Below are 10269 nucleotides of genomic sequence, written 5' to 3' on the forward strand. Positions count from 1 at the left end.
GATTGAGGTAATAGAAAGAAGTTACAAAAATTAGTTAGAATTTCAAATTTTGTTGTAAGGTTTCACGTGGTAAACACATAAAGAATTAATTAGATAAAGACATATATTTTATACAAAACTAACAAATACAAATATATAATTTATTAGAGTTAGCGGTAACAAAATTTCAAAGTTTCTTCATATACTTAGCCATTATTTGGTGGTATTCAAATTTTAAAAAAATGTGTATAATTAATCTATGAATCAATAACAAAATATCTTTTGGTTTTAAAACTCCACACATACATTTAGCTAGCTACATTACATAGCTCATGCATGTAGTTTTATGTTTTGTTAAATACCCATTATGAGGCCTACCTAAACTTACAAGGCTAAGCCCATTAAGACTTATGGGCTTAACGGTAAGAAAAAAACATTAATGTTCAACACGTGTCACCAATCACGGAGGACGGTAAACGTTTTATCGCCGGTATATTCCCATCTTCGCTTCCTTCCTCCATAAAGATCGACAATTTATAGAGCGAGAGAGAGAGAGAGATTTCAAAACGAAAAATCCAGAGAAAGGGTCTGGCCAATTTAGGGTAATCCTTGTGGGAGAGAGAGAGAGAGATAGAGAAATTTCGAAAAGGTCAGTGTGTGAGTTTCAAAAGTTTCGCAATGAATCTAAAAAAGGATAAATTTTTTAAGTTTCTTTTGTTTCTTCTAATCGGAGAGAATCCCCAAAAAAAAATGATGATTTGGTGTTTGATGATAATTGTGTGTGAGAAAGAGATGTGCTTGTGGTTTGCAGGAGGAAGAAGAAGAAGAGGAAGAGACGAGTGTGAGAGATTTAGAAGGAGAGAACGAGTGATCTCCCAAGAAAAAAAGAGAGATTTTTTTTTGAGTGTCTTAGGGTTTCGATTCTTCTCCAGATCTGCTACATTAGTCTCTTCTCATGGAGCGGAAGCTTGTGGTAATTGGGTTTTTTTTACTCGCATTGAGCTCAAGTTTCGATCTTTTTGTTTACATTCCAGAGCTTTTTTGTCTGAATTGTGTAACTGCGATGCTTTTATATGTAACTTAAATTGATTTTTTAAGGTTTTGGGTATCCCGTGGGACATTGATTCCGATGGACTTAAGGATTACATGTCAAAATTTGGAGACTTGGAGGATTGTATAGTCATGAAGGTTTGCATTTGAAGTCTTTATATGTTTGAGAAATGTCACGATGAGCTTTTGATTCAATTGTTTGAAGATGTGTTATGTTTAGGATCGATCAACTGGAAGATCTCGTGGGTTTGGATATGTCACTTTTGCTTCAGCTGAAGATGCCAAGGTATATAATTACGAGTTGCATATTTTGTTTCAATGGTTTCTGGGTACTTTTATCTACTAGAAAAAACCTGTCTTAGTGCTTGTTTGTATTTGTCTGAACACTTGTAGAACGCTTTGAAAGGTGAACACTTTTTAGGGAACAGGATCTTGGAAGTAAAAGTGGCTACACCAAAGGTTGGTTACATGGATTTTGTGAATTGAATAAGACATTAGTTTATTTCTGTTGTTCAAGAGATTTATGTTCTTATGAGGTTATGTTATTGTGCCAGGAAGAGATGAGACAGCCTGCAAAGAAGGTGACGAGGATTTTCATTGCTCGAATCCCTTCATCAGTCTCTGAATCAGATTTCCGAAGGTAATCCGATTTGCTTTAGTGTGTTCCTTATTTTCAGAATGGTTTCTAATAGCTGTGGAAAATGTAAGCATTCCTTGTGTACTGTTATGCAGCCATTTTGAGAGGTATGGGGAAATAACAGACTTATACATGCCTAAGGTAATCAATCTATCATTATCAAATTGTGTGTTGATTATATCCAACACTTTGAACAGTTTGTGGTCAGATCTGCCCCAATTCTTTAGCTTCTCGTGCCTCTTGGATTTGATATCATTTCTACATTTTCTATTTTAGGATCACAACTCAAAGCAACACCGAGGAATTGGTTTTATCACATTCGCTAGTGCTGGTCAGTTTTCGCTTCAATCTTCTCCTGATTTGCGTTTGTAAATTTTGACGACAGAACCTGCTTTACATGTTTGATTGTCAAAGTCGTGAGAGAGAAAGCATAAGAAACTGACAAATGCGATCATGGCTGTAGATACTGTCACAGTTTTAGTTCATCTTTAACCTATTTGTAAAAGTTTGGATTCAGAAGAAACCTTTCTATTTTGTGATTTCAGATTCAGTGGAGGATCTGATGGAAGACACTCATGATTTGGGAGGTACAACGGTGGCTGTTGATCGGGCAACACCAAAGGAAGATGACCATCCGCCTAGGCCACAACCAGTGGCTAGAATGTCGCGTCCACCTGTGGCTGTTGCAGGTGGATTCGGAGCTCCAGGTGGTTATGGAGCTTATGATGCTTATATTTCTGCAGCGACAAGATACGCAGCGCTTGGTGCTCCTACTTTGTATGATAATCCGGCCTCATTTTATGGAAGTAAGACTACTTACCATATAATACCAAAGTACTAGTTAGAAACAAAACAATTTTCAAATCGCTGTAAGCAATTTTCACTTTATCTTAGGAGGGGAACCAACCACAAGGGGAATAGGAAACAAGATTTTTGTTGGACGACTTCCTCAAGAAGCATCTGTTGAAGATCTACGCGATTATTTTGGTAGATTTGGCCATATTCAAGATGCTTATATTCCAAAGGTGAGCTATAAGTTACATTGTTACACTAAGAATACTTTCAGAAAATGTTTGTGTGTGTATTGTTACATTCATTTTTTTTCTTATAGGACCCAAAGAGAAGTGGACATAGAGGTTTCGGATTTGTTACTTTTGCTGAAAATGGTGTTGCAGATCGTGTAGCTCGAAGATCTCATGAAATTTGTGGACAAGAGGTAAAGACAAGCTTTTATAATCGATGCTTTAACATATTAGACTTAGTACAATAGCTTATCAGATGTTTAAAGAAGCTAAATTATTTTGATTTAGGTAGCCATAGATTCAGCAACACCACTTGATGAAGCTGGACCTAGTGCCGGTGGAAGTTCCATGCTAAGTTCTTCTCGGCCTGAATATTTTGGTGGTTATGGAGAAGGTCAAATGCGTACTTTTGGTCGAATGTATGGAGGCATGAGTTTGGACGATGTGAGTGTATAACTGAGAGCCATCATTCAATGATTCTTTTATATACAACTTGATTCTGATTCATTTCGTTTTAAAACTTAACTCTGCTAGTGGGGATATGGAATGCCGAACGCACGACCATCAAGATCAGACTGGAGGTACCGGCCATACTAAATGCACCAGACCAACATATCATAGCTTTGGCCTTGTCATTTGTATAAACTCCATATGTCTGATAGACTTAAAAATCCTCAGGATCTATTTAATTGAAGCTTTTGTTTAATGTTTTACGTGGGAACCAGTGAACCTACTTTGTGATGGTTGTATTATGCAGACAAGTAAAAAAAGTTGGAACAGAAAAAAGCTTTACAAGAAAAATTTGCAGTGTACATTTTGTCTTTTCAATAAAAAAAAATCATAGAGCAGAAGAAGATTTTCTGCAATCAACCCGAGGAGCAAAGCAAGTCATGAAAGGAGTCATGAACGTATGTCTTCGGACAAGATGACTCATCTTCACCGAGTTTCTGGAGATTTGATGATTCCCTTGTTGCTGTTGTTGTTCATGTTCACTGGATACTGAACTTCTCCTCATCTCTTGTGCTTTTATCTTGGCTGTTTGAAGCTTGTTCAAGATCTTATCCATTGATGCTGATTTCTTCTTCTCCAGTTTCACCTATTGATTCAAAAGCCAAAGACATTTCAGTATATACTAAACAGTTCATGATCTGTGGTTGGTTTATGAGGAGCGTATACAAAGTAAAGTGAAGGAGGACTGACCTCGAGTTTTCTAATGGCTGCTTCTGCTTTCGCCTTCTGCAGATTTTCCCAAGCTGCAATCTTAGCTTCCTCTCTTTGCAACCTGCAAAATATTTCACATTAATGGCTAACCAAAGAAGAAACAGATTTAAAAAAACAGATACACAACTTTGAATACTTAGAAAGAGTCATGGCTGGTTCTGAGATATCCCAAGAAGAAGAAGAGGCAGAAGCTTCAGAGTTATCTTCAACCTCAGGTTGCTCTCTCCTAATAATCCTAGAAGACATTACTCGTCTCTTTGGACGCTTAATCATCCTTGCTCCTTTATCCATTTTCACTTCTCTCACTTCACCTCTACAAGGAGGAGGCTCAATCACAGAAACAACCAGTGGTGGAGACTGATTATTATTATTAGGACTCGTCTCTTCTGGACTCATCTGAGTCGCCATATCTCTTCTTGAAACCACCGGAGATTGACTCGCCGTCATCATCTCTGCTTTCTCCTCTGCACATGTTTCCAAAATCAACAAAGCTTAGATCTTGAACCATAATTTCCATAAGAATCAGCTCTCAATCCCCTTAAAGATCTAAGCTTTTTGCAATTTATAAAGCAAAGATCTAAGCTTTTAGTACCTGTATCAGTTTTGGAACTAAGAGATGAAGTTTCTTCACTCATCAAATCAACCCAGCTCCGGCTATGACCGTGTCCAGGTCCATGTCCATAGCTATCATATCCACCAACAGCACCGACACTGCCTCTAAAAACCCTATCCGCCTCCAAAACACCAGTAGAGAAGGGTGAACCAACAACCATTAAACCCTTGGGAGGAGCTTCCATAGAACGCATCATCATCCTCGGAGAGTAGTGGTAACACCCAATCGCCGAGGAGGAAGACGTAGGATGAGGATGAGGCAGCGTACTAGGAGGAGGAACAATAGGACCGCTTTTAGATTTCTGACGCCTCTGCTCAGAAGTCACTGAGGAGTTTTTACAAACACCTTGTGGGTACGACGCAACGGGGCTACAAATCCACCGCTCAGCATCTTCCCACTTCGAAGGTATAGCTCTACCGCTGTAAAACGGTGTCGTTAAAGCTGAGGATGAGCCGATGTGACGACGACCACCGTTAATCGAAGCGGTGGAAGTAGTTGAAGAAGAAGGATGAGGAACTCTCTCGGAGCTCCAACCTTTGTTATCGGCGTACCTCGGAGCTCCGGGACTTAAAAACCCACCAAAACTGTTTGATGAAACTGAAGTCTTTCTCATTTTTTTTTTTTTTTTTGGGTCGGATTTCTCAGAAGAACAAATCTCAGATTAAGTTTGGAAAGAATGAAACTTTTTTTTTAAGAAATTGAACTCATTGTTGACCGGAGATTGAGAGAAGTGTTCCTCCAAGAGTGATGATGTAAAGTGTTTATAAAAAAAAGAGAATAAAGAAACTGTACTTTTCTGTTCTTTTGTAAAATAATCTCAAAACGTGAGAACTTTGAGACTAGTATAGAGAGAGAGTGAGGAGAGAGAAGGGTGGCATTATTAAGACAAGTGTCGTGGCTGGTCCGATCATATACATACATACATTACCCACACACACACACACAAAAAAAAGCCAAGAACTTAACATTATTTATCAATTTTGAAAACTGACTGCTTTGGGATAATGTAATTTTACTCTTTTCTTGTAACACTCTCTTCAATGTGTTACATTTTTTTGGAGGAAAGAAACAGATTTGGACAGATTTAACTGACGTTAAGAGCTTTGTTTGTTTGTTTGGGTAAAATTTTCTCTATCTTCTTCTTCTTCTTCTTCTTCCATCCGATTCCTCTGTACCGTTATTATAATGCCACAACTCTTCCATGTGACATTTTTCTGCTCTTTTTGTTCTTTCGATAAATTTCAGACTCTTTTGTCGTTTCTCTTAACTAGCTTCTGCTTTCTTTTTTTTGCTTTTTTCACTTTGAGGTCATTGTTTTTACAGTATACTAGTATTTTGTAACTGTAGTAGCTCCTGCAAACCTAAAAAGCAGGGTCGTAGCCCCCTAAAAGCTTGCTGCACTAATAATATGTAGTAGTCTCCATTATTACATATCATTGGTAGATATACCATTATGAGATTATTCCATGAATACTTCAGTTTTACTTTTTAGTCAAGACAATTTTGTAGAATACAGACTTTTCAACACATCATACACATGATTAGGAAAGAGCTTATTAGGAAAGAGCCATCAAAGAAGTATAATTAATAGCATAAGGATACACAAGTACACCTTTGTATCTCTTGATTAAATGCAGAAAATAATGTGGTTGAGAGATTATTATCAAAAAAAATGGTACTGAGCTAACACTGAATAACATACTATTATCTACTAATTAATGGACAACTATTTAATCGAAAGGCATATGATCATTCTGAACAAAGAGCTACAGATTCCAACTTTATTGGATAGATGTCTATTCTTATTAATCGATGGTAGTATTGTAGAAACTAGAAAGCTAAGGTACATAGAATTAGTTGTTCAAAATGATAGTAATATACATGCATTTATAAATAAAGATAACTGACCATGAATTGGTGTCTGTAAAGTTGAACCAAATATATAATTCATGAACAAAATGACAAAGATCTTTCTATTCCATAACTCGTACTTAATAATTGTCTACACCTCTTTAACATTAAAACCAATATAAATGGTCTACACCGTTGACATGTAGTATTTAATTACTTTCTTTTGCTAGTTATAATTGATTGAGTTTGAGTTTTATAGCTATATCCATTGTAATAGAAATAATTAAAACTTTTTAAACAAATCGAATTAACCAATACAGTATAGATGAGTATTGTTTAAATTTTTCATTGAAACTCTAAAAATGATATTTTTGTCTAACATAAATTTAGGCTTTTAAGTAACTTACAAATTCCAAAGAGCTAGAAAATCTCTCATCAGATGGTTGGTTGATTATTGATGAAGTTACGAAATTTCAAAGCATAGAGTTAGTATCACGTTATGTAACAAACGCATGGGGATGGATGTTCAAGCACGCACACGACAACACACACTAGTCTCCGTTGTTATTTATTGTTAGCATTGATTTTTGCGAACAAAACAAAGCTATCAATTATAACAATAATACTACTAGTTCGAAAAAACAGAACAAAAGATCAGAGAGAATGGGTCCAATTAACAAAAACCCATGTATCAATCAATCAATATTGACGCATGAAATACTATAGTGACTCCGCTCCTACCACATTCAAACGTTGATTTTTTTTTTATTCTCCTTCATTCAAATCGTTCTTATCCATTCATTCATCACAATAAGGAAATATATTTTTTTCATCTAATATTATCACGTGTTTTCTTGTTTTCATTGTCGATATAAAATATGCATGTTTCAATTTTCTCAATTTGCAACACTCAAGTTTCATGCTAGCTTTTTCATGCAATGCGTAATGTGATATTCATCTCAGCGAATTTAATGATCCAGCTTTCTTACTATTTTGTTATTCAATTTGATTTCTTTAAGAACAAAAAAAAAGGAATGAGAAGATTCATTAATGTCGAAAGAGACCATTGCTAGTTTCTTCTGCTTCTCTCGACAGTTGAAAGCCGCAAGCTTGAGAATCATTGTACAAATGAATGGGGAAGGTCTAATATATGGAGATTCAAGAATATTATTGAAGATAAATGGTTATCAATGCAAGTTGTTTATATGGGACCAGCCTTAACTATTGTTATTTATAAATGTAGTTTGTAAGTATGACAATCTTTGTAGCTTAATAACAACTTTCTTAGAAAGGACCAACACTTTAGGAGTTGTGTACTTAAATCACATGGAGATGGTCACGCACAGGCGACAAACACACACACTTTGTTAATTAGTAGTATCAACACTGCTCTTTCGAACAATCCCATGTATCCAACAGAACCATATTTCTAACCACTGAATCCATATACACAAGTCCCATACAAACTTTATTCAGAATCAAAAAAAGTAAGGATAAGAAAACACACATAACTGAAAACATATTAAAAAACGAGGAAACAGAACCGTTGCCTCAACAATAGGAATTTCCTCTCTTCAGTGCCTTGACCTGCTTCTTCGCCTGCAAAATACACTCAATATGTTTTTTATATAGACAAAGGTAAAAGCAAGCCACCATTCATGTAAAGCTTGCCAGCTGTTTTTTACCTGGGAGACCTTGAATAAGATGGGGAGCGCCTCCGTGAGCGTTTGGGAGACCGTGACCGCGACCTTGATAGGGACCTAGACCGTGACCTTGAACCGTGTCTGCGCGATCTCCTGCTTCTGCTTCTACTTCTGCTTCTGCTTCGTCTGTGTCTTCTGCAGGCAAAATATTTTAATAAAGAAAATCAAATGGGAGGAGAAGCAATGAAATCTGTGCAGTCAACTGTGTTGGTGAGTCTCGAGAGAGATAGCGGATCCAATCAGAGCTCTAGAACAGAGAACTTCCTTCTCATCTTCACAAATCTCCATTCTAATCACGAAGCAAAAAATGATAACTTTATTAACAACCTCGGTGGTGGCGATCGACTATTACTCCTACTACGGCTGCGTTGCCTATTCCGACTTAACCGGCTTGTTTCCGCTAGTTTCTCCAGCCTTTGCCGCTCCTGTTCTCGTTTCTTAGCAGTCTCTGTTGCAGAGTCTTTCTTAACTGTGTATAAATATGATTCATCCACCATCTCAGTTTCTCACAGAAAATAGGAAATCAAACATAGTGAACATAACAGCACTTAAGATCTTACTTTGCTTTGTTAGCTGTTTATTCATGATTCTCTTCAGTCGTTCTTGGGGAGTTTCTTTCTTCTCTGCTTGTGTCTGCTTCAAAGAGGAGGTACCTGCTTTTGAAAGCTTCGCTAATGCTGTGGAAGTACTGCAAGTAGAAAAAAAAAAAAATGATCCTAGTCACAACCACAAAAGCTAACGGAAGAAGATGCAGAACACATAAAATAAACTGGAAATATGCTATCTCATCTATATATACCTCACAGTCGGTCTAGCTGGTTTAACAATCTTGTCTTTCTCAAGGGATACACCAGACGCAGGATCAACATGCAGCGCCTCAAGAATATGGCCCGACGATGGTCTGCAGGAAAAGAAAATATTATAGTTTCCTACTCTATCGATTATAATTAGCAATTTCATTCAATTTTAAAAGCGGTTCCAGAAAGGAAGATTCTATCTCTCCTTGATGCTAATCTAGTGCCAATTTATTCTACAACAACAAACGTTTTCCTCAACCAACAAGTGGGGAATAAGTGGCTATCTTTGCAAGAACTAGAGGTTGAGTGCTCCGACCGGCTTAATAGATCAGTCTGAGATGGTGGTGAATGCGGTGGGGAATATCCTCCAAACTTCGGACTTCCTACATCTCTAGAGCCTCCTCCAAATTCAGTAATATATTCGATTTTCGGTTTGCTGATTTCATCTGAATAATCTCCATGCCCATTTCGCCGTGAGTATGATGGAGAATATGACCGGGATCTGGATCTTGATCTGTGGATACGCAAAAGAAGAGATACGGAATCACACTCCGAATGTTTTCATAGCTGGAATGGCATAATAACAGGCTAATAACAGCAAAACCTTCTTGAACGCGGATAAGCCTCATAAGTAGGACTCCTTCGAGACTCCCTGTGAATTTTGAAGCACCATGTCAATGAGCTAAAACTTACCTTTTGAGTTTTGCTTTCTTATGTGTAATGCTATCTTACCTGTAGGGATCATGATGAATCATTTGCCTTCCAACAATCCTTGAAGTTTCTTTTTCTCTGTCTCTCTCTGTCCTTGAAACTTTCCTTCTTTCCTTGCGACTTAGCTTCTTCTGCATTTTCATAAGTTTCGATTAGATAATAGATAAGCAAAGAGCGAAACAAAAGGAAGACATAAAACTTTCATAGATCAACACGAACGAGCCTTGAAACTTACAATTGAAGGATCGCCTTTGATAAGTTCCTTTTGCCTTTTCTCTTCCTCTTTGGCCTTCTTGTCCATATAAACCAGCCACCCATATCGCTTTATGCCAAACTGTTTAGCAATAGTTTCCATTCCTTCATCATCGCTGTCGTTACTGTCAAATTCTTCCTCCTCATCCTCATCATCCTCTTCTTCATCAACATCATCTTCGTCCGCATCCAGTGATTTATCTTTTCCGTTTCCCGCATAAGAAAACCCAACCTGCGAATATGTTCCTTTGTTTGCAGTTGGTTGAGCTGGTTGTGATCTACACCAAACACACAAAATCTGTGACTAACTAGAAAATCATTGGTGAAATTGTGATTACAACAAACACTACTAATAAGAATAAGACACAACGAGGATTTAACTCATTGAGCTTCTACATAACCTTAATCAATATGAAAAAAAAAAAAAAAAAAA

At 37.1% G+C, this 10269-nt stretch overlaps 3 protein-coding genes across 4 annotated transcripts in view; 1 reads left to right on the forward strand and 2 right to left on the reverse strand.

The window, feature by feature from the left end:
- Positions 477-3500, forward strand: LOC104721050 (RNA-binding protein Musashi homolog 2-like). Its single transcript, XM_010438956.1, has 13 exons — positions 477-628; positions 791-952; positions 1078-1167; positions 1250-1315; positions 1423-1488; positions 1584-1669; positions 1762-1807; positions 1943-1997; positions 2212-2472; positions 2561-2691; positions 2778-2882; positions 2977-3132; positions 3223-3500. The coding sequence occupies exons 2-13, from the start codon at positions 935-937 to the stop codon at positions 3283-3285; spliced, it is 1143 nt and encodes a 380-aa protein (XP_010437258.1). The 5' UTR covers positions 477-628; positions 791-934; the 3' UTR covers positions 3286-3500.
- On the reverse strand, positions 3451-5416 carry LOC104721049. 2 transcript variants are annotated; one of them, XM_010438955.2, is made up of 4 exons: positions 4502-5416; positions 4046-4373; positions 3889-3970; positions 3451-3784 (listed from the first exon to the last, which is right to left on the reverse strand). In XM_010438955.2, exons 1-4 carry the CDS (start codon positions 5133-5135, stop codon positions 3527-3529), a joined length of 1302 nt encoding a protein of 433 aa, XP_010437257.1. In that variant the 5' UTR covers positions 5136-5416; the 3' UTR covers positions 3451-3526. The 2 variants fall into 2 exon arrangements, with proteins under 2 accessions (XP_010437257.1, XP_010437256.1); XM_010438954.2 differs by having other exon boundaries at positions 4037-4373.
- The window catches only part of LOC104721051 (CLK4-associating serine/arginine rich protein), a 3438-nt gene continuing 934 nt past the window's right edge, over positions 7766-10269 (reverse strand). Inside the window, exons 5-13 of the mRNA XM_010438957.2 lie at positions 9820-10114; positions 9606-9715; positions 9478-9525; positions 9190-9387; positions 8876-8977; positions 8637-8764; positions 8404-8545; positions 8059-8211; positions 7766-7972 (exon numbers count right to left, since the gene is read on the reverse strand). Of these exons, the coding sequence (XP_010437259.1) occupies positions 7948-7972; positions 8059-8211; positions 8404-8545; positions 8637-8764; positions 8876-8977; positions 9190-9387; positions 9478-9525; positions 9606-9715; positions 9820-10114 (1201 nt within the window). The 3' untranslated portion in view covers positions 7766-7947. The remainder of the gene's footprint in view (positions 7973-8058; positions 8212-8403; positions 8546-8636; positions 8765-8875; positions 8978-9189; positions 9388-9477; positions 9526-9605; positions 9716-9819; positions 10115-10269) is intronic.

This window comes from Camelina sativa, chromosome 11, assembly GCF_000633955.1.
Source record: "Camelina sativa cultivar DH55 chromosome 11, Cs, whole genome shotgun sequence".
Taxonomy (NCBI): Eukaryota; Viridiplantae; Streptophyta; class Magnoliopsida; order Brassicales; family Brassicaceae; genus Camelina; species Camelina sativa.